General features: G+C 49.1%; 1 protein-coding gene across 6 annotated transcripts in view; it reads left to right on the top strand.

Annotated features, from left to right (window-relative positions):
* The window catches only part of LOC111161008 (discs large MAGUK scaffold protein 3), a 54,898-nt gene extending 32,892 nt beyond the window's left edge, over positions 1 to 22,006 (top strand). For 3 of the 6 annotated variants that reach the window (XM_022524437.1, XM_022524435.1, XM_022524436.1), the window contains 9 exons: positions 9,796 to 9,972; positions 10,180 to 10,255; positions 13,022 to 13,067; positions 16,130 to 16,180; positions 16,796 to 16,897; positions 17,473 to 17,645; positions 18,066 to 18,175; positions 18,814 to 18,905; positions 20,386 to 22,006. In XM_022524437.1, the coding sequence (XP_022380145.1) occupies positions 9,796 to 9,972; positions 10,180 to 10,255; positions 13,022 to 13,067; positions 16,130 to 16,180; positions 16,796 to 16,897; positions 17,473 to 17,645; positions 18,066 to 18,175; positions 18,814 to 18,905; positions 20,386 to 20,492 (934 nt within the window). In that variant the 3' untranslated portion in view covers positions 20,493 to 22,006. Of the gene's footprint in view, positions 1 to 9,795; positions 9,973 to 10,179; positions 10,256 to 11,072; positions 11,173 to 13,021; positions 13,068 to 14,774; positions 14,817 to 16,129; positions 16,181 to 16,795; positions 16,898 to 17,472; positions 17,646 to 18,065; positions 18,176 to 18,813; positions 18,906 to 20,385 lie in introns of all 6 variants that reach the window. The other 3 variants (XM_022524433.1, XM_022524439.1, XM_022524434.1) reach the window with 2 other exon arrangements.
* Positions 22,007 to 27,513: the final 5,507 nt, after the last annotated feature.

Here is a 27,513-nt window from a genome sequence, read left to right as displayed (position 1 = left end):
TGACTTAATGGAAAGGCCTTCCCCAGCCTTCACCACAGTAGCCTCATCTCTTCAATGGTGTAGATCCTTCAATACGTAGGATGAGCGGAGCCCATCTTTCTGCCCACACTACGGCTTTTGCTCTGCTAGTGAATTTGCCCTCCACACTGGAAAAGTTCACAGAAGTAGGCCTCTCTTGAGCCTCTTGCTCAGGATCAGGGTGGTTGGGGTGTTTAATTCAGGTCATTCTGATGTGAAGGGAGTACGAAAAGACACAGGGTAGGTGAGAGTTCCACGGACCCTCCAAGTTCTAAACTTGTTTGTTCTTTTTTTTTTTTTTGTCTGTTTCTTGAATGAATGAACGAATGACCTTGTTCTCCAAAGGCTGCCAAGAGGCCTGAGAGTATATTTGTAGAATGAACATTTACAGTCTCTTCTGGTCAGGCTGGGTACATTCTTCACAGCCACAGGACAACATCAGGCAGACCTTTGGGGAGTCCCGGCCTCCCGGCTGGCCATCTACCATTCCGGTCTGCTTCCCACTCGAGGAAGGAAATCATGTCGGGCATCTGTAGTCTCCATTCCGGAAACTGTGTCAGAAATATTGGCTTGGGGGCACCTAGGTGACTCAGTTGGTTAGGGTCTGCCTTCAGCTCAGGTCAGGATCCGAGAGTCCTGGGATCAAGCCCCGCATGGGGGCTCCGTGCTTAGCAGGGAGCCTCCTTCTCCCTCTGCCACTCCCCCTCCTTCTATTCCCTCTCTTACTGTGTTTCTCTCTGTCAAAAAAGTAAATAAAATCTTAATAAAAAAAGATTGGCTTGATCATCAAAGAGGGCCAGAAAAGGCTCCGTCTCATCATTAAGCAGACATTAATTGTGCAACTGTTCTGTGCTTATAGCCCAGCATGGTGCTTAGGAGAGCCTGACTTTGTCTTGTTCATTAATGAGTTTCAGTAGTGGATTAAAATGCCAGTGAGGTGATTCTGGCAGGCTTCACTGTCTGACAGAATTTGGGGGTGATAATAATACACATCTTAAAAAGCAATAGCAATTTCTCTGTGTTCCGGGCTACCAGAGGGTGGGGCAGATTTTTCCTATGTCAGTGGTTCTTGAACTGCCTGTTGCTAGAGCACATTCTCCAAAGAGCATTCCTGGACCTGTGCTTATAATCTCCTCAGCTGACCCAACAGGTGTTGTGACCCCAAATGTTCATACACTGCAGGGCAGTTGGTCCTTGACTGCCCGTCTAACGTCATAACTGACCTTTAAGGCCTGAGACTTTGAAGTAGACTAAAGACAACAGCGCCCTTCCTTGTTCTCCATGTTCCCTTCTGCACAGAGCCACAAAGACCTGACTTGCTATCAAGGGCACTCGTGCCTCTTGAGATGACCCATCTTGTATCAACCTGAGTACTCAAGTTTGGGCTTTTAGGTTGCCTTGCGGAAGCTGCTAGCAATTTTAGCTCTCTCAGTAAGGTCAAGAGCTGATGAGTGACTGTTGCTTTATGACTCTCAGTGCATGCTTCACATGGACCAGCCAAGAGAGGGGCTGCTCAATTTTCAAATAATATGTGCCTTTTATCTGGTACATTCTGAAGCTCAGGCTGCTGTAACAAAGTACCATAGACTGGGTGGCTTAAACAACAGATGTTTATTTCTCACAGTTTTGGACACTTGGAAGTCCAGTAGATTCAGGTTCTGGTGAGCAACACCCCTCGTGCAACTTTCCTGGCTTGTAGATGGCCACCTTCTTGCTCTGTCCTCACCTGACCTTTCCTGGGTGCATGCAAGGAGAGAGAGAGAGAGGGAGAGAGATTCTCCTTGTTTCTTCCTCTTCTCGTAGGGGAACTATCTCCCTCAAGATGTTATGTGAACCTAATTACCTCCCAGTCCATCTCCAAATATCATCACCTGGAAGGTTAGGGCCTCGAGGTATGAGCTTTGGTGGAACACAACCATTCAGCCTGTAGCACTGTCCAGAGGAAGAAAGCAGTGTCTTATACCCCAGCTGGCATGGGAGGGAAAGGCACAGCACCTGGAGAGTAACTGGGAGGGTGTTTTGTACCCCACTCTCCTAGCCTGATCTCCTCCACCATTCGTGAGCATCAGACACTGCCTTGGTCTGCAAAGGGATTCCCTTTGATGATATACTGCAAGATTTTTGGACTTTAAGATTTTAAGACTGCAAGAGTTAAATAACCTTAAATTGAAAACATTAAGAAAGGCCATTGCTTTAGGATGAATACATACTAGTATGTATTCATAGTATACATAGTATGAATTTGGAAGAAAGAAATTTGGAGTGAGCAGGGTCACAGAGAAGGGTGGGACTCGGGGGAGCTGATGCAGGTGAGAGGAGACTGACAGAGCCCCCCCCACCCCCACCTCCCCAGGCCATACAGAGCCACCACGGGCAGAGGGGTAGGCGAGCTACTAGGTGAGCACAGCAGGAGCAGCCACTGGTCTTTGAGGCTGAAGTGCTCTTGTTTATTTTGCTTGGAGAAACCTGCCTGACCAGTTTCCTTGGTAGTAGCCATTTTCTTTGCATTCCTGTTCACCAAGACGCTGAGGTGGCTGTGCCAGGTTCTTCTGATTTCTCTGGATCTTTTAGACCCAAACTGCACAATTTAGGATCTGAACTGCAGAGACTTTGGCCTGGTAATCTGTTTACTTGGAGCTGATTATCTTCCTGCATTCCGGTGGGGCAGTGAGGTCCCAGCTGAAGGGAAGATTAGGCAAAGTCCCCCAGGGCACGTGTATTATGTGGGCAGGTGCATGCAGCTCTTAGGGGATACTGTTTGAAAGGTCACCACTTACACAACATATCTTTCAAGACCTTTGGCAGTGCTTTTTCCTTAGGAAGATAGGCAGTGGCATTTCAAGCTGCCATGCTGAAGCCTAGCTCGGGAACCCCAACCTGCAGACCCTGGGAAGTGAGCATCTGCTTTTCCTGCTGGTGTGACTTGGTTCCGGAAGGCAGCTTCGTTGCCCACTTTCACTTTGTTTTTACATGCCACATTTCTTCTGGGCCAGTCTTTGTCCTGCTTCAAGAGAGGTTGCTGTTTTTCTGGCCTGGCCGTAATGTTTAAGAAGTTGCAAGAAAACCCAAGATCTGGCTTTCCCTGGCTTCACAGAGGCACGTGGCCATAACCAAGGAGGAACATATTCAGGGTTGAAGAAAAATCTTTTATGTAGACCACTTACTGTGATCTTAGGCTGTAGATGGTAATATTTCCATAGCTTTGTTCTCTCCTGACATAGTGTTTCCCTCTGAACCAACCAGTTGTCAACTCAGAGGCTTTCATGAAGTCCTTTTTATCTAGACACAGAAAGAATAAGGGGCTTCTGAGGCTTCTAGTTTCCCAGCACACCTTCTTGTCAATAAACTCACATACATGGGGTGGGACCAAGGTACCAGAGCGGTTAAATGTGGTTTCAGGTGTCTGGAGACAGGTATTGGCTTTCTTTTTTTCTGCTCACTTTTTTTAAGTCAGAGGTTGAAAAGTTTTGTTGCTGTATCATCTGGGCCTTCCATGTATAGGATTTCAGTTTCAGGACAGTGGTTCTGTCTGATTTAAAAGGGATTTAAAAGTGATGGTATGCCCACAATAGCCAAACTGTGGAAGGAGCCAAGATGCCCTTCAACAGATGAATGGACCATGTATAGAATGGCGTATTACGCCTCCATCAGAAAGGATGAACACCCAACTTTTGTAGCAACATGGACTGGACTGGAGGAGATTATGCTGAGTGAAATAAGTCAAGCAGAGAAAGTCAATTATCATATGGTTTCACTTACTTGTGGAACATAACGAATAACATGGAGGACATTAGGGGAAGGAAAGGAAAAGTGAATTGGGGGAAATTGGAGGGGGAGACCAACCATGAGAGACTGTGGACTCTGAGAGACAAATTGAAGGTTTTAGAGGGGAGGGGGTGGGGGATGGGTGAGCCTGGTGGTGGGTATTAAGGAGGGCATGGATTGCATGGAGCACTGGGTGTGGTACATAAACAATGAACCTTGGAACACTGAAAAAATAAAATTAAAAAAAAGGGGGGGTGGTATGGTATCTGCCTTGATTTTCTCTAGTGCTTGCCCTAAGGATAAAAGGTGGATAGGAGGATATATCCATGTGTGGAGAAAGGTGTACCTTCATCCTCTTACCAGTTCCAGCTTGAGGCATTTGTAGCAAGGAGCCAGTCCCTGTCACTTTTAGGTTCTAGGCTGTTCCTAAGAGAGATCGTCACTGCTAGATGGCCACAGTTTAGCATGTTTCTTAAAGATCTCACATAGGTGGTCTATACTTTTTCAAAGTTAAAGTTTTAAAAAAATTATTAAAGACTCATTTACTTATTTATTTGAGAGAGAGAGAGAGACGGGGTGGTGAGGGGCAGAGGGAGAGAGAAACTGGAGCAGATTCCACACTGGGCACGGAGCCCAAGTGGGGCTTGATCTCACAACCCTGAGATCATGACTTGAGCCAAAATCGAGAGTTGGACGCTTAACTAACTGCGCCACCCAGGTGCCCCTCAAATTCATTAAGGTCTAATTTACATACTTTTTTTGATTACATGAAATATACATCATTTGAAAGGTGGTTTCAGTTTACTATTCAGCCTGTTCTCTTTTAATTTCTTCCTTCCTTCTTCCTCCTTCCCTCTCTTTCACTCTCTCTCCCTCCCTCTCTCTCTCTCTCCCCCTTTCTTCCTTTCTTTCACCCTTTGCCCAATGTGGGGCTTGAACTCACAACCCTGAGATGAAGAGTCATGTGCTCTACCATCTGAGCCAGCCAGGCACCCCTTGTTCTCTTTTAATTGTACCTTCCACATGAAAGTTTAGGCTGGTAACGATAAAAAAGACGAGGCTGTGAAGTCGGTCTCACAAGGCCTACCAAGCGAATGCCAAACTCCTTAGCTGGACTGCAGACCAAGCGCCTTGCACTACAGCCAAATTGGGTGCTGCCGACCCCACGATACACCCTGGGTTGCTTGCCTCCAAGCCTTTGCTTACGCTGTTCTTTCTAGCCAGAAGGGTGTGTCCCCATGTTTCTCTTGAAATCCTGAACCTTCACTGAGGCCCAGTTCAAAAGTCAACCCCTCCCTCATAGCTTCCCCCAGTTAGGTGTGACCTATGCTCTCTCTGAATGCTTTTAGGCCTTGGCTTATCTCGCCTTCCTGCCTCTCACTACCACATACTTGGCCAGCACACTCCAAGGCCAAGATTTAACCTTGCTTCTGTGTCTCCCACTATCGAACACAGTGCAGACAAAGTGAATGTTTAAATAATAGAAGAAAGGTATTTTTTAAGACATAGCCAAGTGGGAATTAGCTTTCTAGGAGGAGGTTGTAATGTGACTGTGACTTAGACCTCATGAAATTTTTGAGATTTAAGAGTCCCAGTGTGAGAGTCGCCCACCACACAACTCTAGATGAGGCCCTGTGCACCTCTGGGCCTGCTCTCTGTCATCTCTGAGGATGTTTTCTAGCTTGTAGTCAAATAAAATTTTGGCAGCCAAAGAGAGAAAATGGATTTAAAGAAAATCCACATTGTGGATTTGGAAAAGAAATCACCATCATGACAGTGGCAGGACTGGGGAGGGAATTGGGTATGTTTAACCTGGTAGAGAAGACCTAGGAACGACTTGAACTCGTGAAATGCTAGAGCTGGAAGTAAACTTAGAGACTTCTGAGGCTCTGATGTCCTGCAAAGCTTTTTCCATTTGTAGTTCTGATTGATAGAAAAGGAAATTCTTGTTCATTCATTTTACATTCTCAACTGAGAACGACGTTATGGTTCAGAATCTCAAATTCATTTCTTTCATTTCAAATTCAAATGTGTGGCTATGTCTTTAACAAAATCATAGTTTAAAAACAAGCTTTATTTGGTTGTTCAGTGTTCCTCATCCACACAAATCCATCAAACAAAATCCAAATAAACTTGGGGACCACTTTATATTGGAAAACAGCCCTTTTTTGGCCTTGTTTGCCGGAGAACTTAGAGCCAAACATGTTCCTTACCAGAAGTAAATGACTCAAGCCAGGTACTTCTTTCCTTTTTTGTCCCCCTTAAACACCCAGAAGAGTGCCTGAGCATATTAGATACTCAAAAATACTTGTTTAATTAATGAATATCCTTAAGCATTCTTAAGGATATTGTATCATCTTTTAAGAATATTAATTTTTTTTTAAGATTTTTTTATTTATTCATTTGACAGAGAGAGTGAGAGAGAGATCACAAGTAGGCAGAGAGAGGAGGAAGCAGGCTCACTGCTGAGCAGAGAGCCCGATGTGGAGCTCGATCCCAGGACCCTGAGATCATGACCTGAGCTGAAGGCAGAGGCTTAACCCACTGAGCCACCCAGGTGCCCCTTAAGAATATTAATTTTGATGAGTAGTCAGTGATATGGGAAATATTAATGATATAATTTCAAGTGACAACTAAGGTTGCCAAATTGTACATATACACCATGTCTCCATCTCAGTGAAATCTGTTTTCTGTGTACTTATTACACAATGTTATATAGTATCCCAACAATATGAAGAACTGTTCTGAGTTATATTAAATGTGATTTTTCTGGTTTTAGACTTCACGTTTTTCAAATAATCCATAATGAGCTTATATTAATTTAATTTTTAATGAAATTTAATGCATAGGAATAGTATAAAATCTCAAATACTAGAGTAACATATACCCAAAAAATTAATCCTTTTCCTATTCTCTTTTCTGGTTCTACAAAGGAAACTGCTTTCAAATATTTTGGCTTTCAAATATTTTGCTGTAATAGAAAGAAACAGTGAATCTGGAGCGCCTGGGTGGCTCAGTCAGTTAAGCGTCTGCCTTTGGCTCGGGTCATGATCCCAGGGTCCTGGGATGGAGCCCTTCATTGGGCTCCCTGCTCGGCGGGAAGCTTCCTTCTACCTCTCCCTCTCCCCTGGCTTGTGTTCCCTCTCTCACTGTGTCTCTCTGTCAAATAAAGTTTTTTTAAAAAGAAAAAAAGTAAATCTAAATAGACCTCTGGGTTGGACAAACTACAAAATAATAGGGATGTAGAAAAATAATCAGATAAAAATAAAGTATTTCTGGCAGGAAAGAAGCCATAGAAAAACCTTATGGGAAAGGAAGGGTAGTCATCTATGGACACTGCTTATATAATAATGTAAAATTAAATATTGTTTATCCCCCCAAAATGTGATATAACTAAATTGGGAGGACAGGGGCAAAAGGATAGGTGAGTGCTATTGAAAACCAATATCTTGGAGCGCCTGGGTGGGTCAGTGGATTAAGCATCTGCCTTCGGCTCAGGTCATGATCTCAGGGTCCTGGGATCAAGTCCCGCATCGGGCTCCCTGCTCCTTGGGGAGTCTGTTTCCCCTTCTCCCTCTGTGATCTCTCTCACTCTCTCTCTCAAATAAATAAAGAAAAGAAAAAGAAATAAAGAAAACCAGTATCTAATGTCTAAAATGTAAAAATAAAAAGTAATCAACAAATAGCAAGAAGAAGCAATGATTTCAAAATGTGTTAGAAAAGAAAAAGAAACAGCACAAAAATTTGAAAGCAGTTTGTTTTTATGTTGACTTGTATTTTTGAAAGAAAAGTTGTAAAAGGTCCCTGTGCCTGTGGGTAAAGGCAAAGCAGACGGCGCCGCTGCCGGTGTGTGGTGTTCGCTGCCGACTTCCCGGTGACTGCAACCCACACTCACCTCGTCGTTACTTAGCTCATGGCACATGTGTCTTAGTACAGTAAGGGATATGAAATTCCTCTTGGAAGTGACCTAGCATGTTAATTTCATTTCAATCTCAGATGTTTAAAAAATGACCAATAATTGGCTTCCTGGCATCCAGAAGACGTGTTTATATCAACTTGATCATATGTGCTACAGCTTCTTACTGCTGTTGGCAAAGGTCAGACATGGTTCTGTGAAGTGCTAGAATCTGTCCCTGGATTATCACCAGTAAGCTCTCCCTCCCAGTGTTTACAGCCTCATCCTAATCTCCTAATTCATTTTCACATCTTCCTTCTTCCCTCCCCAAACTAATTTGTGCTTAATCTAAGTTCTGTTCTTTTCCTTACTACATTTGTTTTAATCTTTGAAGCCCAGAATGACATTGTTTCTCATTGTCACTTGGAATAAGGTCTTCACCGTGCACGTCTTTGTAGGAACATTCTACAGAATGCCTTCCTTGCTTTAGGAAACTCCGTTTCGAATGCGGGGCAAATGCATTCAAATGTGATCCTGTGACACAGAGCCAGGAAAAAACCTCTTGGGCAGAGTGTCTCCTTGATCTGCTGGCCCAGCCTCCCTCTTTACTGCTTCGAGTGTATAAATTGAGGGAGATAAAGGGCTTTATGTCAGAGTTTGGGTATTTGGATTTTCAAATAATTTGATACTGATTTCTTAAGACTCCTGTTTTAAGAAATTTGGAAAGTAGGTGGAAATTTCACTCTGTACACTTTTACTGCCTTCTGTATTTCATTTGGGCCTGCATGTGGGGAAATAGTGGGTTTTACTCTGCAGCTTCCAGCCCAGCCACAGACCACTGAACTGCAGGTAGAAGCCTAAATCTTGGAACTAGTTCTGGGAAATGCACTGAGCTGTGTGTACAAAGGTGTTAACAGAGAATGTAAAAAAGAGAGCCTCGATGGCGAGTAGAAAAACACAAACTTCTCGCTGAAATCACCCATTCGCAGTGACTCTGAGCAGAGATCTGGTGGATGAGGACAGTAGACACTTTCATGCAGGTGAGTTTCTTCCCTGAAGCAGGGAGCTCTGGTGTGAAGTACCAGCTTCACCAGAGCCAGAGTCAGCGATGGATCCTGAAGGATTTGAGCTTGTACTTTTGCTTTAAGTTTGCCTTCAAATCCACCCCATCCCACTCCACATGATCATCCCATTGTATATGAGGGTGGATTAATGTTCCTAAGGCTCTTTTGATGTGTCACTTCCCTACTCTCAAATCTTCAGGGGCTACTGGATCAGGTATATTAAGGGCCTTCCAAAATTTGCCCCAGACCTTTATTTCCAACCTCCTTTCCTAGGACTCGCAGCTACAGCCAAGCTGGGCCCCTCCCTCCTTTTTCTCAAGCCTGTATGTTATAGTTCCCTTCCTGCCTTTTCCCACCTTCTTTATCACTCTACTCTGCATGGCTGGTCAGAGGACCTGGCCACTGTCCTAGGTTAGGTAGGTGTGTGATCTGGGTCCCATTACTCTTCCTCCCTGAACCTCCCTCTCCCCCCATGTAAGATGAGAGATTAAACTCAGAGCCTTCTTTAAAGCATCCTTTCAACTTTATCATTGTGTGGGTGAATGTCAGCCTTAGCTTTTTCCTTCGTTGTCCCAGCACACAGGGTCCTTTTCTCTTTTTGGTCTCTGCAGCATTTACCATTCATTGTTTGAGACTGTAGTTCATATTTTTATGCCCTGCCTTCAACTACTTTTTGAAGATATGTTTGTAAACTGAGGAAGCCCTTTGGTAGAGCTAACTTGTTTCCCTGGGATGTGGGTGTGGGGGAGGACTGTTGAGTGTTCTACTTCAGATGTCTACCTTGTACCTAGATAGAAGCTTAGAGGCATTGGGACTCATGAAAGATTTTCTCTTATTCCCCTTTTTGGGAAAGTGGGATGTTTCTTTGAGAAGAGGCACATATCTGTAACATCAAGACTGAAGGAAGGATACAGTCTCCTGGAGAATTCCCTCTGGTCTGCTCTGAGGCTTCTGACTCTTTGGGTTGGCCTTCCTCTGCCATCCTTTCCAGAGTGCCAGGCTCCTGGCATTTAGGGTTAGGATGATGACTTCATCTTTCCCTGTGTGTTTCAGAGCCCTGTTTGATTATGATCGAACTCGGGACAGCTGCCTGCCAAGCCAGGGGCTCAGCTTCTCTTATGGTGACATTCTGCACGTCATTAATGCGTCTGATGATGAGTGGTGGCAGGCGAGACTGGTGACCCCGCATGGAGAGAGCGAGCAAATCGGTGTGATCCCCAGTAAGAAGAGGTGAGTGGTCATGATCCTGAGGCCTTCCTTGCCCTCTTCCTGGTATTGCTTTCTTCTGTATCTATTAGACTGTAAGTTGCTTGAGAGCAATTCCTTTTCGGTGGAGTTGGTGCTGAAGACATGGTTATGACTCAGGGAGCCAAAAGGTGGCTGGTGAGACCATGCACTGGTGGTGAGTAACAGGACTCCTTTCTGACTCCAAAACAGGGTGGAAAAGAAAGAAAGAGCTCGATTGAAAACCGTGAAGTTCCATGCCAGGACGGGGATGATTGAGTCTAACAGGGTAAGTGGGGATCCCCAAGGAAGTCAGCCAATATGTGAAGAGGAGTAAGAAGCTTGGAGTCTGTCTGCTGGCTAAGAGAACTGGGGAGCACAACAGAATATCTCTTTTTCAGGGGGCTGACTCTGTCCTATCAGAATACTGGCTGCTTTTCAGAAAGCAGAGAGAGGGCACTGAAACTCTGTGTCCAGTCTGTACTCCTTCCCCCTGGGTTACTGGCTCTTGAAGATGTGTTGGAGTTGGACTGTCTGGAAAGGCTGACTTGTTCCGGGTACCTGAAGCCATCTGTGGGTATCTCCCTGGCCGCAGACCCTGTCAGAGCTGTGGGGACTCTGAGCAGAACCTGGCCTTGTTACCCAGCGAGGAAGGCTGGCCTCAGAGCTCCGACCACCTCCCTTCAGACCAGTGAGGCATAAGGGCTCAGTCATTCACCCCTTTTCTTCTATGAGCTTTGCAGGCCAAAGAACTTCTGGAACGCTAGAGGGAAGAGAGACACAGAGTAGATGACTCTGTGTGTATCAGTGGCACCTTAGGGCATGTGTCCAGGAGGCTCCAATGACCTTTGTCCTTTAGAAAGTGCCAGTGAATGCTGTGAGTCTGGATTAGGTAGAAACCTCTAACATCCCTACAACATTTTCCTGTAAACATGATTTTCCTCTTACATCAACTTTCATTTAATCTCATAGATTCCATTTGTGAGAGATGGTCTTTATTTAGCTCACCATTGTCTCCATTTTAGTTTTTCTTGCATGCTTTAAAATCCATTGTTCTGTTTTTTTTTTCTTCTGTCCTTCCCCTCCATCTTCATGTTCTTTCACAGTCGATCAAAACGAAACGTAAAAAGAGTTTCCGCCTCTCTCGAAAGTTTCCATTTTACAAGAGCAAAGAAAACATGGCCCAGGAGAGCAGCATACAGGAACGTAAGTAGCAGCAGGGTACAGAGAGCAGACTGTCCACAGCCCTGCCCTCTCTTCCTCAGTTGCACCTCCCCTTCTGAGAAGATGGGGAAAGTGTGTGTGTGTGTGTGTGTGTGTGTGTGTGTGTCCATGTGTGCGTGTGTGTGTGCACGTGCGTCCTTATTTATTTACAGAGTCAGTGTAGAGATTGGTCTGCACAGGGAGACAGCGGGTCTCTCTCATCCAGCTGCTCACTCCAAAAGAATGTTGGAGGCTCTAAAGACCAACTGGTTCCAAGGCTGGCTACTAGGGCATCCCTGGTACTGGCGTTGGGGGTGCCAGACGAAGCTCTGCTGGGGTCATCATCAGTTCTCAGCCCCAGTAGCAGTTTTAGAAGAATGGTTTTTCAAGACAACCAGGTCTAGGGACTCAGTGTTGCTCTCCTGGCTTCTTCCTCCTGTGTTTTCTTTCCCTTAACTTTACTCATCTGTGTTAAGAGAAGAGCCTTTTCTTCCCTGGACACCTAGAGTCGGACCTGCTTCCTGAATTACATGCACGTGCATAGGCACCCAGGATGTCCTCCCGGCTCCAGCAGACTCACTGTCATCCCAGATACAGAGCCAGCCTTCAAAATAAAATCCTTTCTGCCTAAAGGAATTGACGTGGAAGGGGGATTACTCAACATTGTCTAAAGAAAGATTTATTGAAAAACAGCAAATGGTAGGAAAGGCCATAAGCTGACTTTTCAGAACCAATGTTGTGAATCCTGAGAAATGTTCGTATTTTACCATATGCCTCAGAAATTAACTGCTCTGGCCCTTACCTTAAACACCAGGTCAAGCTGGTGCGACACTTCTCCTATATTAATCATCCTGCTGAATTGTAAGCCTTTCCTCTGCCACCTTGTAAGGAGGGGCCTTGGGGTCTTAGGCTGTTGGGACTGGTGGGGGACTGACTTTGTCTAGGCGAGCCTGATGTATGGTCATGGTCTACGTAGGTCATCACTGTCTAGAGTGGTAGCTAATCGATCCAAGGGTGCCTTCATGCAGATGGGGGTGATGGGCCATAATCCTGGGTAGCTCATTAAGAAGCACAAGCTGCCATGGGTTCTGCTTGTGAGCATTGGGAGACGGTCTGAAGGGAGGTCACCGCAGTTCACCGGGTCAGCCTCCAAACCTCTGTGCTCTATCTAGCCTGGGGAGGGTTTGCCGTTGGGCGGCCCAGCTGAGGGACAGGAGCTGCCTGTTGGGTGAGAGTTGAAACCACCTAGTGCTTATTCTTCAGAAGGTGAGCTCATGCCCTGTGGTCTGCCCAACTCAGGCCAGCTTTGAAGGCCATACCTAACACTGCACGAAGCTTTCCCTGAAGGCTCTGGACAGAGTGAGTCACTATTAGGCAAAAGCTCCTTGGGATGATGATAATTCTGCCTGGTCTTTGGTGCACCCTCAGAGGGAAATGGCGATTACATGGACAGAGCAGAGACCTGGGCTTTGTAAGTACAAATTCAGCCAAAGCAGGTACTCTGAGCCTTGGAACAGATGGAACAGTCTACCTGTTCAGTCCTGTTGGGCTGTAGACTGTAGACCACTTCAGAAAGGTAGTCTGCTCCAAGGCCCTATGGCAGCAAGTTTGGCAGTATGAAGTACCCGTATCTTATCTGTTCTGGGGTGTTCTTTCTATAGCAAAATTCTTAACCTCACTATAATTATAGGTCTTCATAGTATTTCATACTTCTGTCACTAATGCTTACCTGGCTCTGTATTCTTCCTTCCCCTTGTCTTTTTTCTCTATTTCCTCTTTTGTCCCAATTCTTTTCCTCCCTCCCTCCCTCCCTCCCTCCCTCTCTCTTTGTCCTTGCTGTCTGTGAAATCAGGACTTCCCTGGGTTAAGTGACGATTATTATGGAGCAAAGAACCTGAGTAAGTCAAACTTACACACCACTAACTATATTTCTGGCATGAGTGGACATGCTGGGGTTGGGGGTGTAGGGAACGTGGGTGAGGGCAAAGGGTGAGGGGAGGACAATGTTGTCAGCACTCTGACACCATAGCAGGAGAAGGAACAAGTGGCTCTGAATGTCACACTTTTGCTCTGGATCCCTGGTACCCTAATAAAAGCCTATCATTCACGTCTGTGTTTTCCTTTTGTACCTTGAAGGGGTGGGGAGCCATCTCGGCCCCCCACCTTAGAAATGAGGTGGGCAAGAAGTACTTCTCCAGGGGTGACCACTCAGCTCATCTCTAGCCTATTGTTGAGGTGAGGGGTACCGGCTGGTTGGCTGCTTCTTCTAGTGACAGCACTAAAGAACTGGGCTTAAGAATGAGCTGTTTTGGTCTCTCTAACTAGGGACAAGAGTACTGTGAAGCCCTTTACCCATCATGCATCTGGGACATCCCAGCAGGCCCACGGGCCTCAGGAAACAGCTGTGGGCTGGCTTTCCATGGAGCGTCTCTAAGGCACCGAGCTGGTGGGGGGTCTCAGCGGCACCTATGGACTATATGTACATATATATCTAGTGCCTTAGCTCAGGCAAACTCTGACCTGTCCTCTCTAGAAAATAATTCTAGAGTGGAAAATGAAGGGGCCAAGAGGACGGCACCTTAACAGCCCCTCTGTGCATGGAGGGGCATGTACACGTGGCTGTGCCGGGCAGGTTCTGTGAGCATATACTCTCCTTCAATAAATAATAAAGGCATGAAGGGAAAGGAGCTTCCTCAGGGGATTGTTCAGGAACTCGCCTGGGATGGCGACTCATCCAGTCCTTCCTACGGGGCCACAGCATATCACAGTCTGGAACAGTGTCATCTTGGCTGAAACAAGCAGTGTCTCTGTCCGTCGTTTGTTGTGTTCATGTTTCATTTTCATTTGCCTGTCCTCTTGGGAGCAGTGGCCTTTTTTGGCGCCATATTGCACCTTGTGTCTCCTTTGAGCATGGTGGCCATGCCCACACTCAGATGCGAAGTGTCCCAGCGGTCTGAGACTGGACGATTGTCTTGGCCTCCCAGCATTCTGTGTTTCTGGCCTCTGTGGTCTCTGATTGTGGATGAAGGCGCATCCTCTCTCACCACTGAGGCCAAGCTAGGAAGGAGGAGGAGGAGGCTAGATGATAGTGGTGGCAGGAGGGCTGTTGGTCCCACCAAACGGTCAGAGCCTCAGTCCCCGGTGACAGCTCAGCTTCCCTGTGCTTAGCCTCTTAGTTCTGGAGCACCACACAACTCTGTCCTTCAGGGGCTCTGTCTGGGGGAGGGGACTTCTCTTTGCTGCTGTTGCTGCCTTTCCTTTCCTGTCATTAGCCTTGGGAGATGCATTTTGAGATAGGATTTGGAAAGACTCCAGGTCAGTTCTTTTGATTCAGATGAAGAGGATGCTGCTGAAGAATGGAAGGCTTGTAGTGTATCGGGAGGGACTTGGCGGACTGAGAGGGCTCTGGGGAGAACTATGACGTGGCCAGGGGCTCAGGATTGGCGCTTTGCCTCCCAGTTGGTAGCCCGGATGTGGCAGGCCTCCTGTGGCCTGGCTTGCTTGGCAGTTCAGTGTCTTGCCTCCTGGAGGATTTGAGTTTTGTGCCGCGTGTGACCTCTCAGTGGTGTGTTCTGAATCAGAGTCTCTTTCTTGTTGGCTTGCAGAGGGAGTGACATCCAACACCAGTGACAGCGAAAGCAGTTCCAGTAAGTGTGTGTCATTCTCCCCCATGTTGTGTAGCTCTACCATGTGTCCCAGCCATCCTCATTCCAGCATTGCATGGCTGCCATTTCTGTTCAGAGGCTAGTGCTTCGTTTAGCCACGTACACTTTGAGATCCTGGAAATGCTGTGGCCATTCTGTCCTGATGGGGTGGGATTTAGGCCATGAATTAAAGGAGAGTATAAGGCCTGCACTTCTGGCCAGGACCCGACCTAACGCCGTCCCAGGGGCCCTGGGAAGGGTGAGGTGCCAGTGAGTAAATCCCTGCCGTGGGGCCTCCTGGGCTATAAACGCTGCCAGTTTTACAGATTTGCTTAGAGACCAAAAGACAAATGGCTCCTGTGGGATGTTGTCCTGAGTTGCCTTTGCAGGTCTCTAGGACCTCCCGGGTCAAGGCTCGGTGTCTTTGTCCTTTTGCTGGGTTAAGCAACCTGGTAGCTGCCCAGTTTTCCTTCTGAGATCCCGTGACCAAGCCAGAGAAGCCACAGGTGGAATCCCACGAACTTTGGGACCAGTGGCCTCTCAGGAGCTGTGGCTAGAGGTCTTGTACAGTCTGCCCACGAGTCTTAGGCTCAGAGGAAGCCTGTGAACGAGCATCCTGGGGCTTGATGCAAATACTGCTGCCTTCCCTGGCACTGCCATCAGCCCCATGGCACCCAGACACCCAGAACCAAGTGGCTTGGTGACTATTTTAGGAAAAGTTCATCATCACTAGGGTGTATGGAGTTCTACCATGAGGAGAAAGCGGGGCTTGGCATTGCTCTTCGAGGGGCCTCGGGACCTTAGCCCAGCCTTGAGCCACTGATCTGGGTATTTCCTCAGTGCAAGGGGGATAGACAGACCCTTAAAAGAGCAAAGTTAGCCTTCATTAGTGCCCTGACTCCCCTGCCTGCAGTTTAGGGGACATGGGCAGCATTTATCATCCAGTTGAAGCCTCCCTGTGGTTCTTACCAGAGCAAGAGCGTAATTGAGCACAGTTGACTACTGACTACAAGAACAGTTCCTGAGAAATGGGCGTGGTTTTCGGTGGAGGCTTCATGGCTTCTGGGTCACGTCCCTTTGGTCAGCTATGTTTTGCTGAACGAGAGGACTCCTGACTCCCATCCCAGGGGTGGTGAAGGGCTTCCTGTGCTTTCTTGCTGATGGGTAGCAGACAGGCCCACAAGGCATGTGGTAGCAAGTACCACCTGACAAAGCTGTTTTCTGGCAGAGGTGGGGATGAGGTGAATGCTGTAGGGGGTCCAGGACGCCGGGAAGCCAATTACAAAGTGCTAACGTGTCTCCCTTTTTTGTTGCAGAAGGACAAGAGGATGCGATTTTGTCCTATGAGCCAGTGACACGGCAAGAAAGTAAGTCCCCTTCTGAGAGTCTTGCCTTGGAGCTGGTTTTGTGACCACAGGGCCCAGTGCAGTGGTGGGCTGTGTCAGCACAGGGAAGAGCACTCGGGAGCAGGAGGGCGGGGCTCGCCTCATGTGTGGACCCCCGGCAGCTCCTTCTTGCCCATGTCTTCCTTGTGTTATAGAAAAGGGGAAAGGAAACCCAGTGTGTACCCCTCACCATACCTTTTTTCTGCCGGGGTGCCTCCCAGAGCAGAGGACGGGTTGACAAAGAGGGCAAGGGTCCATCTCAGTGGGTGTGACTGTTGCCAAAAGAAAGGTCCCAGTCCCTCCCTGTAGTGGGTTCTCAGGAAAAAACCTTGCTTAGCTGCTGGTGCCCGTACAGAGATTGCTCCTGAACCTGTTGGAAGGGGAGATGCTTCTGATTTCAGACTTGCCTTGGACTGAGATATTTTCAAATTAAAGGCTCTTTGATGTCTTTGTAGTTAAAAGCCAGGGACTAGCCACGGACACTCTGCCCTGTCTGAGTGGCGGCTCCAGAGCCTTGGTGTTCCAGGCAGGCATGGAGATGGAAGAGGCTGTCAGGTGGGAGGCCTCGCTCATGACCTACATGCTCTCTTTCTCCAGTTCACTATGCAAGGCCTGTGATCATCCTGGGCCCGATGAAGGACAGAGTCAACGATGACCTGATCTCGGAGTTCCCGCATAAATTTGGCTCCTGTGTACCACGTAAGAGCCCAGGTTCTGGAAGGGAGGTGTGAGTGCATCAGGAATGATTACTCAGATGTTTATGGAAAGGCTCTGGGGCCAGGTGCTCGGGTTCTCTGGGAACAGGGTCTGCTGCTCTGGAAGATTTTCCCACAAGGCTGGTGGGGCTGGGAGGCCTAAGCCATGAGGCTGGCCTGCTTCCTCCCTTGGAGAGAAGTTTTGAGTAGTGATGGTCAGGAAGGATTGGGCGAATGGGGTGCCTGGTCCAAGTGGCGTTGGCATGGCCCCATGGACAGCTTGTTACGTTCGCTGGCTCCCATGCCTCATTTGGCATCTTCTGCCGGGTTTTGACCCAGGAAACCGTACCTTTCTGGTTTAAACTAAAGCAAATAGCTCCCTGTGTGTGAGCCCTGGTGGTTACAAGAGAAGTAGGCAAGACACGCTTCTTTCCAGCTACTCTCCCCCACCATCTGCCCACTCACTTGGAAAATATTGGAGTGGCTCTGAGGCCCAGATGAGAGAGGAACAGGTCATCTCTTTTGGCCTGGAGCAGGTCATTATCCTTGGGCCACAGAGCATTTCTTTTCTTCCTCCAGATACCACTCGGCCTCGGCGTGATAATGAGGTGGATGGACAAGACTACCACTTTGTGGTCTCCCGAGAACAGATGGAGAAGGATATTCAGGACAACAAGTTTATTGAAGCAGGCCAATTTAACGATAATCTCTATGGGACCAGCATCCAGTCAGTGCGGGCAGTTGCAGAGAGGGTAAGAAGAGAAGAGATGGCCTTGCTAAATATAACCCTCAAAGGAAAAACTGAAATGTTCCCGCTCGCATTCCGTTAGGGTTCGGCTCCTTCCCGCACGGGGCCCACAACCACGCAGCATGCTGGCTCTGCGTGTTCTCAGCCCCTGAATGGAGATAGCTGTATCTCCTCCACGCAGCTCACCCCAGCGTGTCACCGATGTGACTGGTGACCCCTCTGCAGATATGGCCTTTTCTGGCTAGGCGGAGCAAAATGTGGGGCCTGGGTGCCTCAGTGGTAGAATCTTCTAGGCCTCTCTGGGTGGCCCTGGGTGCCCCCCCCCGCCCCACGCCAGGCAGATGTTTGTGTTGCCACTGGGTAAGTGCTTGGGGCTGGGTAGACAGGGACCGGGTGGGCTGATAACAAGTCTTTGCCTTTTCAGGGCAAGCACTGCATCTTAGATGTTTCCGGCAATGCTATCAAGAGGCTGCAGCAAGCACAACTTTACCCCATTGCCATTTTCATCAAGCCCAAGTCCATTGAAGCACTTATGTGAGTATTTGTGAGTCTCAGACTCTCCCAGCTAGGAGAGGGCCCTGGAAAGGAACAAGAAAATAAACTGATTTGTTGGGCAGGGGTAGGACGCCATGGAAGCTCTAAGGCAGGTCTGCATCCATTCTGAGGGCTCCTTCTGATGTGAGTGCCTCAACCTGTATTCCGGTCGCACTTTTAAACCTGCCAGGTTTGGGGAAGATGTTGAGCCGTGGGCCACTGCTGCTCTCAGAGGGCAGCTGAGCAGATTTTCAGGGAGCCTGGGAGCAATCCTTTGTGGTAATCAAAACGTAGCATCCAGAGGCTGCCTGGGTGGCTCCATTGGTTGAGCGTCCTACGCTTGGTTTCAGCTCAGGTTGCGGTCCCACGGTCATGAGATCGAGCCCCATTTTGAGCCCCACTTCAAGCCCCACTTCGGGCTCCGTGCTTAGCAGGGAGTCTGCTGGAGATTCTCCATCTGGCCTTCCCCCTGCCTTTATGCTCTCTAAAATAAATCAATAAATCTTTAGAACAAAAGATTCTCTCTCCCTCTTCCCCTGGCACCTCCCACCCCCAATTTGTGCACTGTCTCTCAAAAACAAAACAAATGCACACGTAGAATCCAATTTGATACCATTTTTCTTCTCTGTCTTCGTCAGGGAGATGAACCGACGGCAGACATACGAACAAGCAAATAAGATCTTTGACAAAGCCATGAAACTGGAGCAGGAGTTTGGAGAATACTTCACAGGTAAGAAGCCCTGCTGCCTGGCTCCGGTAACACAGGACCAGCCTGACACCTGTAAGTGTCTCCAAAAGGCTTAGGTACCTGGCACCGTCCAGAGTGTCTGGATGCTTTGCAGGTCGGGCCTTTGCAAAACACTCAAGTTCCTTCCATCCAGCTAGAGGAGTTTAGCCAGTTTGTAGTCTCGACCACACCACCAGCTGCTTCCGTGGATCATTTTGTTCATCTTGTCTTCTGGTCCCTACCAGATCAGAGGCTGCCTGTGTTACTTTGCTTCTCTCCTTCCCAACTCCTCCCCAAAGTGTAGTCCTCGGTTTTGCGTGTTTTAGGTGCCAAATCTATGGTGGTTGATGATGATGATTCTTCGGGGGGATGTTCAAGTTACCTGTCAGTGTGTGTGTGTGCGTATGGCCATCTGTTTGAGGTCCATTCCTAAAAGGTTGTTAAGGTTTCTCTGTAATATGTTGGTTACCTTCTTTTTCTCTTATTTTTTTTAAAAGATTTTATTTATTTATTTGAGAGAGAGAGAGTGAGAAAGAGAGAGATTGCAAGAAGGAGTTGGGGAGGGGCACAGGGAGAAGCAGACTCCCTGCAGAGCAGGGATCCCACATGGGACTCAATCCCAGGACCTTGGGATCATGACCTGAGCCGAAGGCAGATGCTTAACCCACTGAGCCACCCAGGCGCCCTGCAATATGTTGCTTGCCTTTACAATCACAGGGAGAGAGATGGGGGGTGGGGCTGGATGGGGGACGGGCATGAGGGGGGCACTTGTTGGGATGAGCACTGGTTGTTGTATGTAAGTGATGAATCACTCAGTTCTACTCCTGAAACCAATATCCCCTTACAGGTTAACTAATTAGAGTTTAAAGAAAAAAAAACTGAAAAAAATAAAAAAAGATAAAGCACAGTGACATTTCTGTGCAGGTTGGTGCTGAGTAAACCCCCAGCTGGCGGCACCAGCAGGTGAAGCAGGGAGAGGGTGCAGAGCCGTGCTCTCAGACCTTGGGTTTTGGAGCTCCCTTTACTGTTATGTCTCTGTCCTAGTTTTCCTGACCAACCTCTGACATAGAGTGGATGCGATGGCCCCAGGAGCACTGCCTCTCGCTAGAAACTGTTTCTTTCGGTTCTTTCTTTGGATAACTGGGATTTTCCAAATCTTCTACTGAGCCTGTTTACAATGACCAGCTGTTGGCCTCACGGCTGCCAAGAGCAACATGAGCCGTGAGGTCTGAAATCTAATGGGTGCTCAGTAAACATTTTCTGAACAATCCGTTTTCTCGTTCGTTGCCACTTAGTCTTACTGTATCGGCAAGATGACACTGAGCCCTGGGCTTAGAGCACCTGCCATCTTCCGTCGTTGCCCTAGGCCGTGCGGGGTCTCTGCCAGGCGGAGTTGGGGCTGGGGGCTGCCAGGGCAGGCTAGATTGCCGGGTTGACGGTGCTGTGGAGCACAGTAAGAATTCTCTTTTCCTCTTTACTTTAGCCATTGTACAGGGTGACTCACTGGAAGAGATTTATAACAAGATCAAACAAATCATCGAGGACCAGTCTGGGCACTACATTTGGGTCCCATCCCCTGAGAAACTCTGAAGAATCCCCACCAAGCACTCTCTTGTGAACAGAAGACATCAAGTCCCTCTTCCCTCCTCCCTCTTCATTCCTGTCCCCACCAGGAGAACAAATGACTACTGTTCTTGTCCCCTTTTTTAGATATGTCCCAAAAATTGAGTTTTCTAGTCCTGTTTTGTTTTTTTAAATTTTCATTTGGTTTTAGTTTATTTTTTGGGATGATGCCATCTCACTCATCACGTGACTGTGCCCATTCCTGCATGGACCTTTCCCAAGCGCTAGCACAGGAGCAAATCCATCAGAGTCATTGTTTTCATAAAAACCAAGCAGAAGAGAAGAGACGAGAGGAGGACTGCTGGAAAGCCAGGCTCCGGACAGCTGCACAGCTTGTGAAGCAAGCTCCGTGTGCCGCGTGCCGAGAGGCTCCCGGGCATTTCTGCCTCTCCCGCTGCTTTCACGCAGCGCTGAACGGTGCAACGTATGGCGACAGAAAGTATCTTATTTATATATAGATATATATATGTAATTTATATAAAATATATAGAAATTATTATATATATATATTATACACTCTCATATAATATATATATATTCACACACATTTGGACTAGAAAATCTATGGAGACTTCATCAATGGTACTGTGTTATTAGAGAAATGCTTTAATTTTCATATTCCAATCAGATGGCATCTTCTATCCCAACTGGTTGGGGAGGGATTGAAAGTGGTAGTTATTACTGTACCAAGGGCACTTGTTTCTGGTCATTCTCTTGAAAGCTGAGGTTTTCTCTAGGATGGGGTCAGCCGGCGGGCCTCGGCTCTGGGGGGGTGAGAAGGTGGGAGAAGGGACCCTGAGGCAGCTGCCGCCTGCCGCCCGGGAGGCACAGTCGGTCCAGGGGGATGGAAAGTGAGAGAATGGCCAACAGTGCTCCCGATGACATTGCCTATTGTTTCCTGCCACCTGATGTGTCTGCATGAGAGGTTTCCTTTTTGTTCATTTTTAAGCTGCTGTTAAACCAAAACCATGTTGTGCTACCGTGTCAGCCTTTTCATTATTCCAAATTTTACTTTTACTATTTAAGTGAATGCGTAGACTCCAATTTGACAAGGGTTTGAAAGGCTCATGACATTGTGGAGGAGCCGGGCCTTGTGACCGTGGGTACGCCCGGTGCTGCCAGCCTTTCCGAGGAGGGGAGGCAGGGGCCCTCACTCGCAGCCGGGGATGTGCCCGCTTCCCCTGAGGTCCCTCTGTGGGGCCCCACCAACGGGGACAGGGAGTCCCTTGCCAGCTCGGCGCTGGGACGGTGGGAGTGCCGTGGGCCTGGCCAGCCATGTGATGAGAAGTTGGATTTGGGTTTTTTCTGCAGCTGCTCCATACGCCCTCCCCCAGCGCCCACACCAACAGCTGGTAGCTTACTGTGGCTTCAAGAAGGGAGTAGACTCAGGCAGTCCGCGTCACCTGCAGAGCTGAGTCCCTTGCTGGTGAGACTGGTTGGTTTTTCTCTGACCATGAGCGTGGGGGGGAGGGTGTGGGTGTGGCTCAGGCCCCGCCCCCCCCCCGGCCCTTTGGGGGGCCCCCCCCCCCCCGCACCTCCCTTGCCCCACGGTGGGCACGACACAGGAGAAGAGCGTGGATATGCCTGGCCCTGGGCTTGAGTCCGCGGTTTCCCAGCCCATGGCGTTGTGACTGGTGTGAACGATGCCACGTCCAAGACGCTCAGCGTGCTACCAGCCAAACTTAGGAAATCTGTTAGCAGTTCTCCTACTAGCACAATGAGGCTAACTATACAGCGTGGGGCCCAGAATGAGGGGAAAGAAAGGGCAGCAGCTTTACCTGGGCAGTACACTGGATCGAAGGCAAAGAGGGATGATGTGATGGCCAATGGCGACTCTGGTGAGGAGGGGGTGAGTGGGGGGTGTCATTTCTCAGATGTTAAGTGATGAACTCTGAGTGATGCTCAACCTGCTGCCCCTCCGAGGGAAGGAGATCGAGATTCAAAGTAAGCATGACACTAGTTGGTTTACCAGTGTTCCTTCCAAGGAGACATATATTTTTTAATAAACGATAGTTGCAATGAACTGTGTGTGGCTCAGAGACCTTCTTCATGGGGTCGAGAAGGGAGGTGGGTGCAGAGCCGTGGGAAGGTCTCCAACCTAGGAGGTCCAAAAGACTGCTCAGGGCCGCCTGGGTGGCTCGGTCGGTGACATATCCGACTGTTGATTTCGGCTCAGGTCGTGATCTCACAGTCACAAGGTCGGGCCCCGCGCTGGGCTCCACGGTCAGCACAGTCTGCTTGTCCCTTTGCCCCTCTGCTTCTTCCCCCTCTCCTCACCCCTCCACTTGCCCTCACCACGTGCTTTCTCAAAAATAAGTAAAATCTTCACAAGACTCTACTTAGTGACCATCCACAGACTGAGTCAGGTGTTCTGAATGCTTCCAGACCACTGTGGTTGTGCTGGGTCCTTTGTGAAAGCTATATGCTTGGGCTTCCACTGCGGCGCATGAACACTGCCTCACAGCACCAACCGGGTGTGAGGCGTGTCCATATTCTCTGTGGCAAAATGCTGACATTTCCCCAAAAGGTACACAAGATGGGAGACACCTGCCACGGCAAAGATGTTTGTTGAGAAGAAAGCAGGGGCCAAGCTAGCAGCGGGGCCCTGAGTGACAAATACAGCAAAAAAAAAGCTGGCCTACTGGCTCCCAGCATTTCTAGAAACCATTGAGAGCTCAGGGGAAAACGAGGGTGGAGATGGGCCCAGGGTAGGACCCAGCTGGCAGAGTGGGTGGCAGGCCCCCTGAAGAGAGGAGCTCCAGAGCAGGCACGCGCAACCTGGCTGACGGCACCGCAACTTCTGCGGAACAGCCCGGTGAGCCACGTCTGTGACTGCGGTCAAGAGCGACCATTCGTCAGAAGCCGTGACGTATGCGGCCAAGCCACAGGAGGGAGGAGACTCCTTTCCAGTTTGTGGCGCTTTACAGTTCGCAGGGCGCTTCCTTTGACATGTTCTCTCATTTGCAAGAAGGCAGCCTGACAAAAAGGAGTCCCCAAAATGCTCCTTGAGGGCTTAAGGGACTCCAGCAGCCAAGTGCAGAGGGAACAAAGAGCCAGGCCTGTCACCCCACCCTGTTGAGGCTCAGTCTGTCGACAGCTGCTCTCCCTCCTAGGGGAGGCTCAGCTGAAGAAAATTCGGCCCCACGGGGGAGACACTGAGCAGCTCAGAAACACCCAAGGTAGACACGCCGCCCCCTCCGCCAAGCTCTGCTATGACCAGATGGCTAGAGCCCCATCTCCCGGGAGTCAGTGCCGGGATCTCTCGGTTCTGCTGCTGCTGACAACCCAGCAAACCCTGTCTGGCTTTCTCCATCTCTGACAAGCCTTACTTGAAACCCTTCCTTGGGCAATACTGACGACAACAAAAAAGATTCGTCCAGGGGTGCCCGGGTGGCTCAGTCATTAAGCGTCTGCCTTCGGCTCAGGGCATGGTCCCGGGGTCCTGGGTCCGAGCCCCACATCGGGCTCCCTGCTGGGGAGCCTACTTCTCCCTCTCCCGCTCCCCCTGCTTGTGTTCCCTCTCTCACTGTGTCTCTCCCTGTCAAATAAATAAAATCTTAAAAAAAAAAAGATTTGTCCAGATACAAATGACCAACCTTCTCTTGAGGCAAAAGAGCCACTAGAAATGACCTAAATGAAGCCAAAAGCTTTTGTACAAAACATGTGGGGAAGTCATGCTCTGGGACGAAGCTGATAGGGATGCAGAGGGAAGTGGGGAGCCGGACAGCAGGACTGGGGAGAGCCCGGAGATCAGGGGTCAAGCAAGAAAGGATGGGACTGAAGGGACACCGGGTTCAAGCAGAAATGCCATGGAGCTGTTTCCACAGGGACAGCACTTGCCTGGTGCCAACCCCTGAAAGCCCAAGGTGTGAGAAACCCTTGTAGAAACGAGATGAGTGGGTCCAAAACATGAGGGTCGAAGCTGGGGAGAAGCGCACCAAGCTCTCTGGGCCCTGGCAGGAGCCATCCAGTGTCCGCATTCACAAACTCTGCTGTTCAGGCCCATTCCCACCCAGCATTTCATGGCCTCAGTTCCATTAATCCTTTGACCCGGTCAGTGCCCTGGCCCCTCTAGGACATTCTGTTGCCGTACAGGTAACTTCCCGAAGGTCAAATTGCACACGTGGAAAGGCCTCTCCCCCATCACTTTACAAGGAAGAGCCGCACTGAGACTCCTGCACGCTCGGTTCCTCCCCAGCGAAGCCCCGACAGCACCCTCCCTGTGGAGCTGAGCCCACGGTCACAGTGTGATACCCACGGGCGAACAAATGAACTCTCGGGTCCTGTCCCTGCCCCTCCGTGGGCACGCTGACTGGAAGTGTCCGGTGTCCTTTGAAGAACCAGGAAGTGGGTGGCCTGAGAACAAGGATCCGGACCCGCCTACTTGCTGTGAAGGGCAGGTGCCAGAGGATGTTGTCCTGACGGGCCTTGCCGTCCCCACAGTCGTCCTCCACGGAGCCCATAGAACCGGCCACTGATGCTCTCCACCTCCCATGGGGCCCTGCTACCCACAGAGAAAATCCCAAGTCCCTTAGCATGGCCCTTCTGCCACCAGGCCCCGGCCCTTCTCCCCTGCCTCACCGTTCCCCACATCCATCTGCTCTAGCCCTGAACACCACAGTCTCACACTTCTTTTTCTGCCCATTGCTGCCTCCCTATCTTGCTTGCCCAGAAGATTCCTCTTAATATTTTTAAGACTCAGTTCAAGAGTTCCCCTCCTAGGGCGCCTGGGTGGCTCAGTCAGTGAAGCGTCTGCCTTCGGCTCAGGTCGTGATCCCCGGGTCCTGGGGTCGAGTCCCACCTCTGCTCCCTGCTGGGCAGGAAGCCTGCTTCTCCCTCCTCCACTCCTCCTCCTTGTGTTCTCTCTCTCTCCATCTTTCTCAAATAGAGATAGATAGATAGATGATGATAGATAGATAGATGATAGGGAGTTCCTCTCCTATGCTGCCTTTCAGGAAACACCTCCTTTTCCCTCCCACCCTTTAGGTCAACTTGATTGTCCCTTCCTTGGTGCTGGGAGACCCTGTACCAGACCTTTCGTCTTCGTAACAGCTGACCTTCATTTTGTACTTCCTTCACTTAGTGTCCCCCAAACTGCCCTATGATGCTCATGTTCTCTCCTCTTCCAGAAGAGGAAACAGAGGCCCAAGGAGGCCACACAGCTGGGAACCGGTAGGACTGAGTCAAGCACGGGCTGTCCAGCTACAGCAGCTGTGCCTCCTTGCACTCTGCCGCACTTGGGACATTTTACTGCACTTATCTCTTTTTGTCTTCCTGCCCTTAACTCCTCTGTGAAGGCACAAACTGTGACTTAGTCACATGCATTCCCACAGCTCACAGCACAACACCCATCGTGTAGCAGGTGCGCAGCGAAAGGCACAAGGAACGCACCGGTCTTTGGCTCTGCCTTGGAGGGAAGAGACTTGACCAGGCCCAAACCTGTGGTGAGTATGAATTTTCTTTCTCCAACCTCTTACCAAAATGCGCTGATTCTTTACCGTATTCGTTCAGTTTGGTCCTTTGTTTTCATCACTACCCCTACTCTCTCAATAGCCAGAGACACAGCTTGGTGAGCACCTAGTGACAGGTGCCCTGCATGATGCTAAAAATACAATGACAAGTCAAAGAAGATAGTCCCTGCTCTCAAGGACCTTTTAGTATAGTTGGGGGAGGGCGACAAACAAGTCAGTGACTTAAGCATATAATTACACATTACACTAAAAGTCACGAAGGTCATACATGGGATGCAGCAACAGATGATGTAATGAGAGGACCCGCTTAAGAGAAGGTGCCCCAGGAAGACTTACTGGAGGAGGTGACGTTCAGGTTGAGACTTTTAAGATCAGTAGGATCAAAGCGGTGGAGGAGCAGGTGTGGGATGTGGTAGAAGGAAGGATTTACCACCCTCCACTGGCCCTAATCTGCTCAGCCTGAAGTTTCTCTACCAACCAGCCTAGAATAGTAGCCTTTTTACCAGTGAGTTGGGCTTTTTGTCTGGAGTGTGCCCAGTCCCCACATCTATGAAATCTTTCAGGCTGCAGTTCAAATGCCATTTTCCATGAGGATGTCACTGGTCACTCCAGAAGAGCTTTCCCCTTGCTGTCTTTTGTGCCACTCTAGCAGGTTCTACGGAACTTGCCCCGTTCTTCCTTTCGTGGTAGCTAGCCACCCATTATGTCTTCTCCAGCTAGACAAAAAGCTTCTGGAAGGCTGGGGTTGCATCTGGTATCTTCATATTCTTCGCTGCAGCTAATATGCGCCAGATGCTCAATAAATGATTGTGGCATGACTTCCTCTTTCTGGACCTCACTATCTTAATCTAAAACATGAGGAAGTTGCGCAGATGAGCTCTAGGGCCTCTCCTATCAGTGATGATAAAAGAGAATTCTAAAGGGCGTGCACCATGAATCCACAAAAAGAAAGTTCGTGCCTTTTGCAAATTTTCAGTTCAAAAAAACCCAAAGGGACAGTGATGCAAAGGCTAGAGGTCTGAATACAGCTGCCAAAGAGCATGGCACGTGAGCACATTAGGTTTTTGCACAACTGAACATCACACACAGACAGGAGCCGGGTGCCGGCCATGAGACAGCAAAGGATCCAGAAGAGATGCATGGACTAGGACAGAGGAAATGTCCCTTTCCCAGCTGGGAAGAGGGGTAGGATTCCAGGACAGCCTTTTAAAAAATGGGGAATGCTGTCACAGAACAGGGTGCAGATTCTGATTACTTACAGCTGGACACAGAAATGGTGCTAGGGAAAGAGGAGCGTGGACATGCCAGACGGGCCACTCGGTGCCCTCGTGAGGAGGGTTCAGGTGCCCTAACAGTGGCAGATAGCGGTACCTGGCAGGATTTCCGAGTGACAGCTACTTGAGAGGAGTGTGAGGGAGGTGTGGGGGACGGCTGTACACGAGAGCGCGAGAACTCCAACTGGGACGTATGGACACTGTCCCAGTGACCTGCCAGCCAGGACCTACCATCTCTGTCTT

This window comes from Enhydra lutris, unplaced genomic scaffold (assembly GCF_002288905.1).
Source record: "Enhydra lutris kenyoni isolate GAN:26980312 unplaced genomic scaffold, ASM228890v2 scaffoldscaffold81, whole genome shotgun sequence".
Classification (NCBI taxonomy): Eukaryota; Metazoa; Chordata; class Mammalia; order Carnivora; family Mustelidae; genus Enhydra; species Enhydra lutris.
Note: the sequence above shows the minus strand (reverse complement) of the source record. Positions and strands in the feature narration are given on the sequence as shown.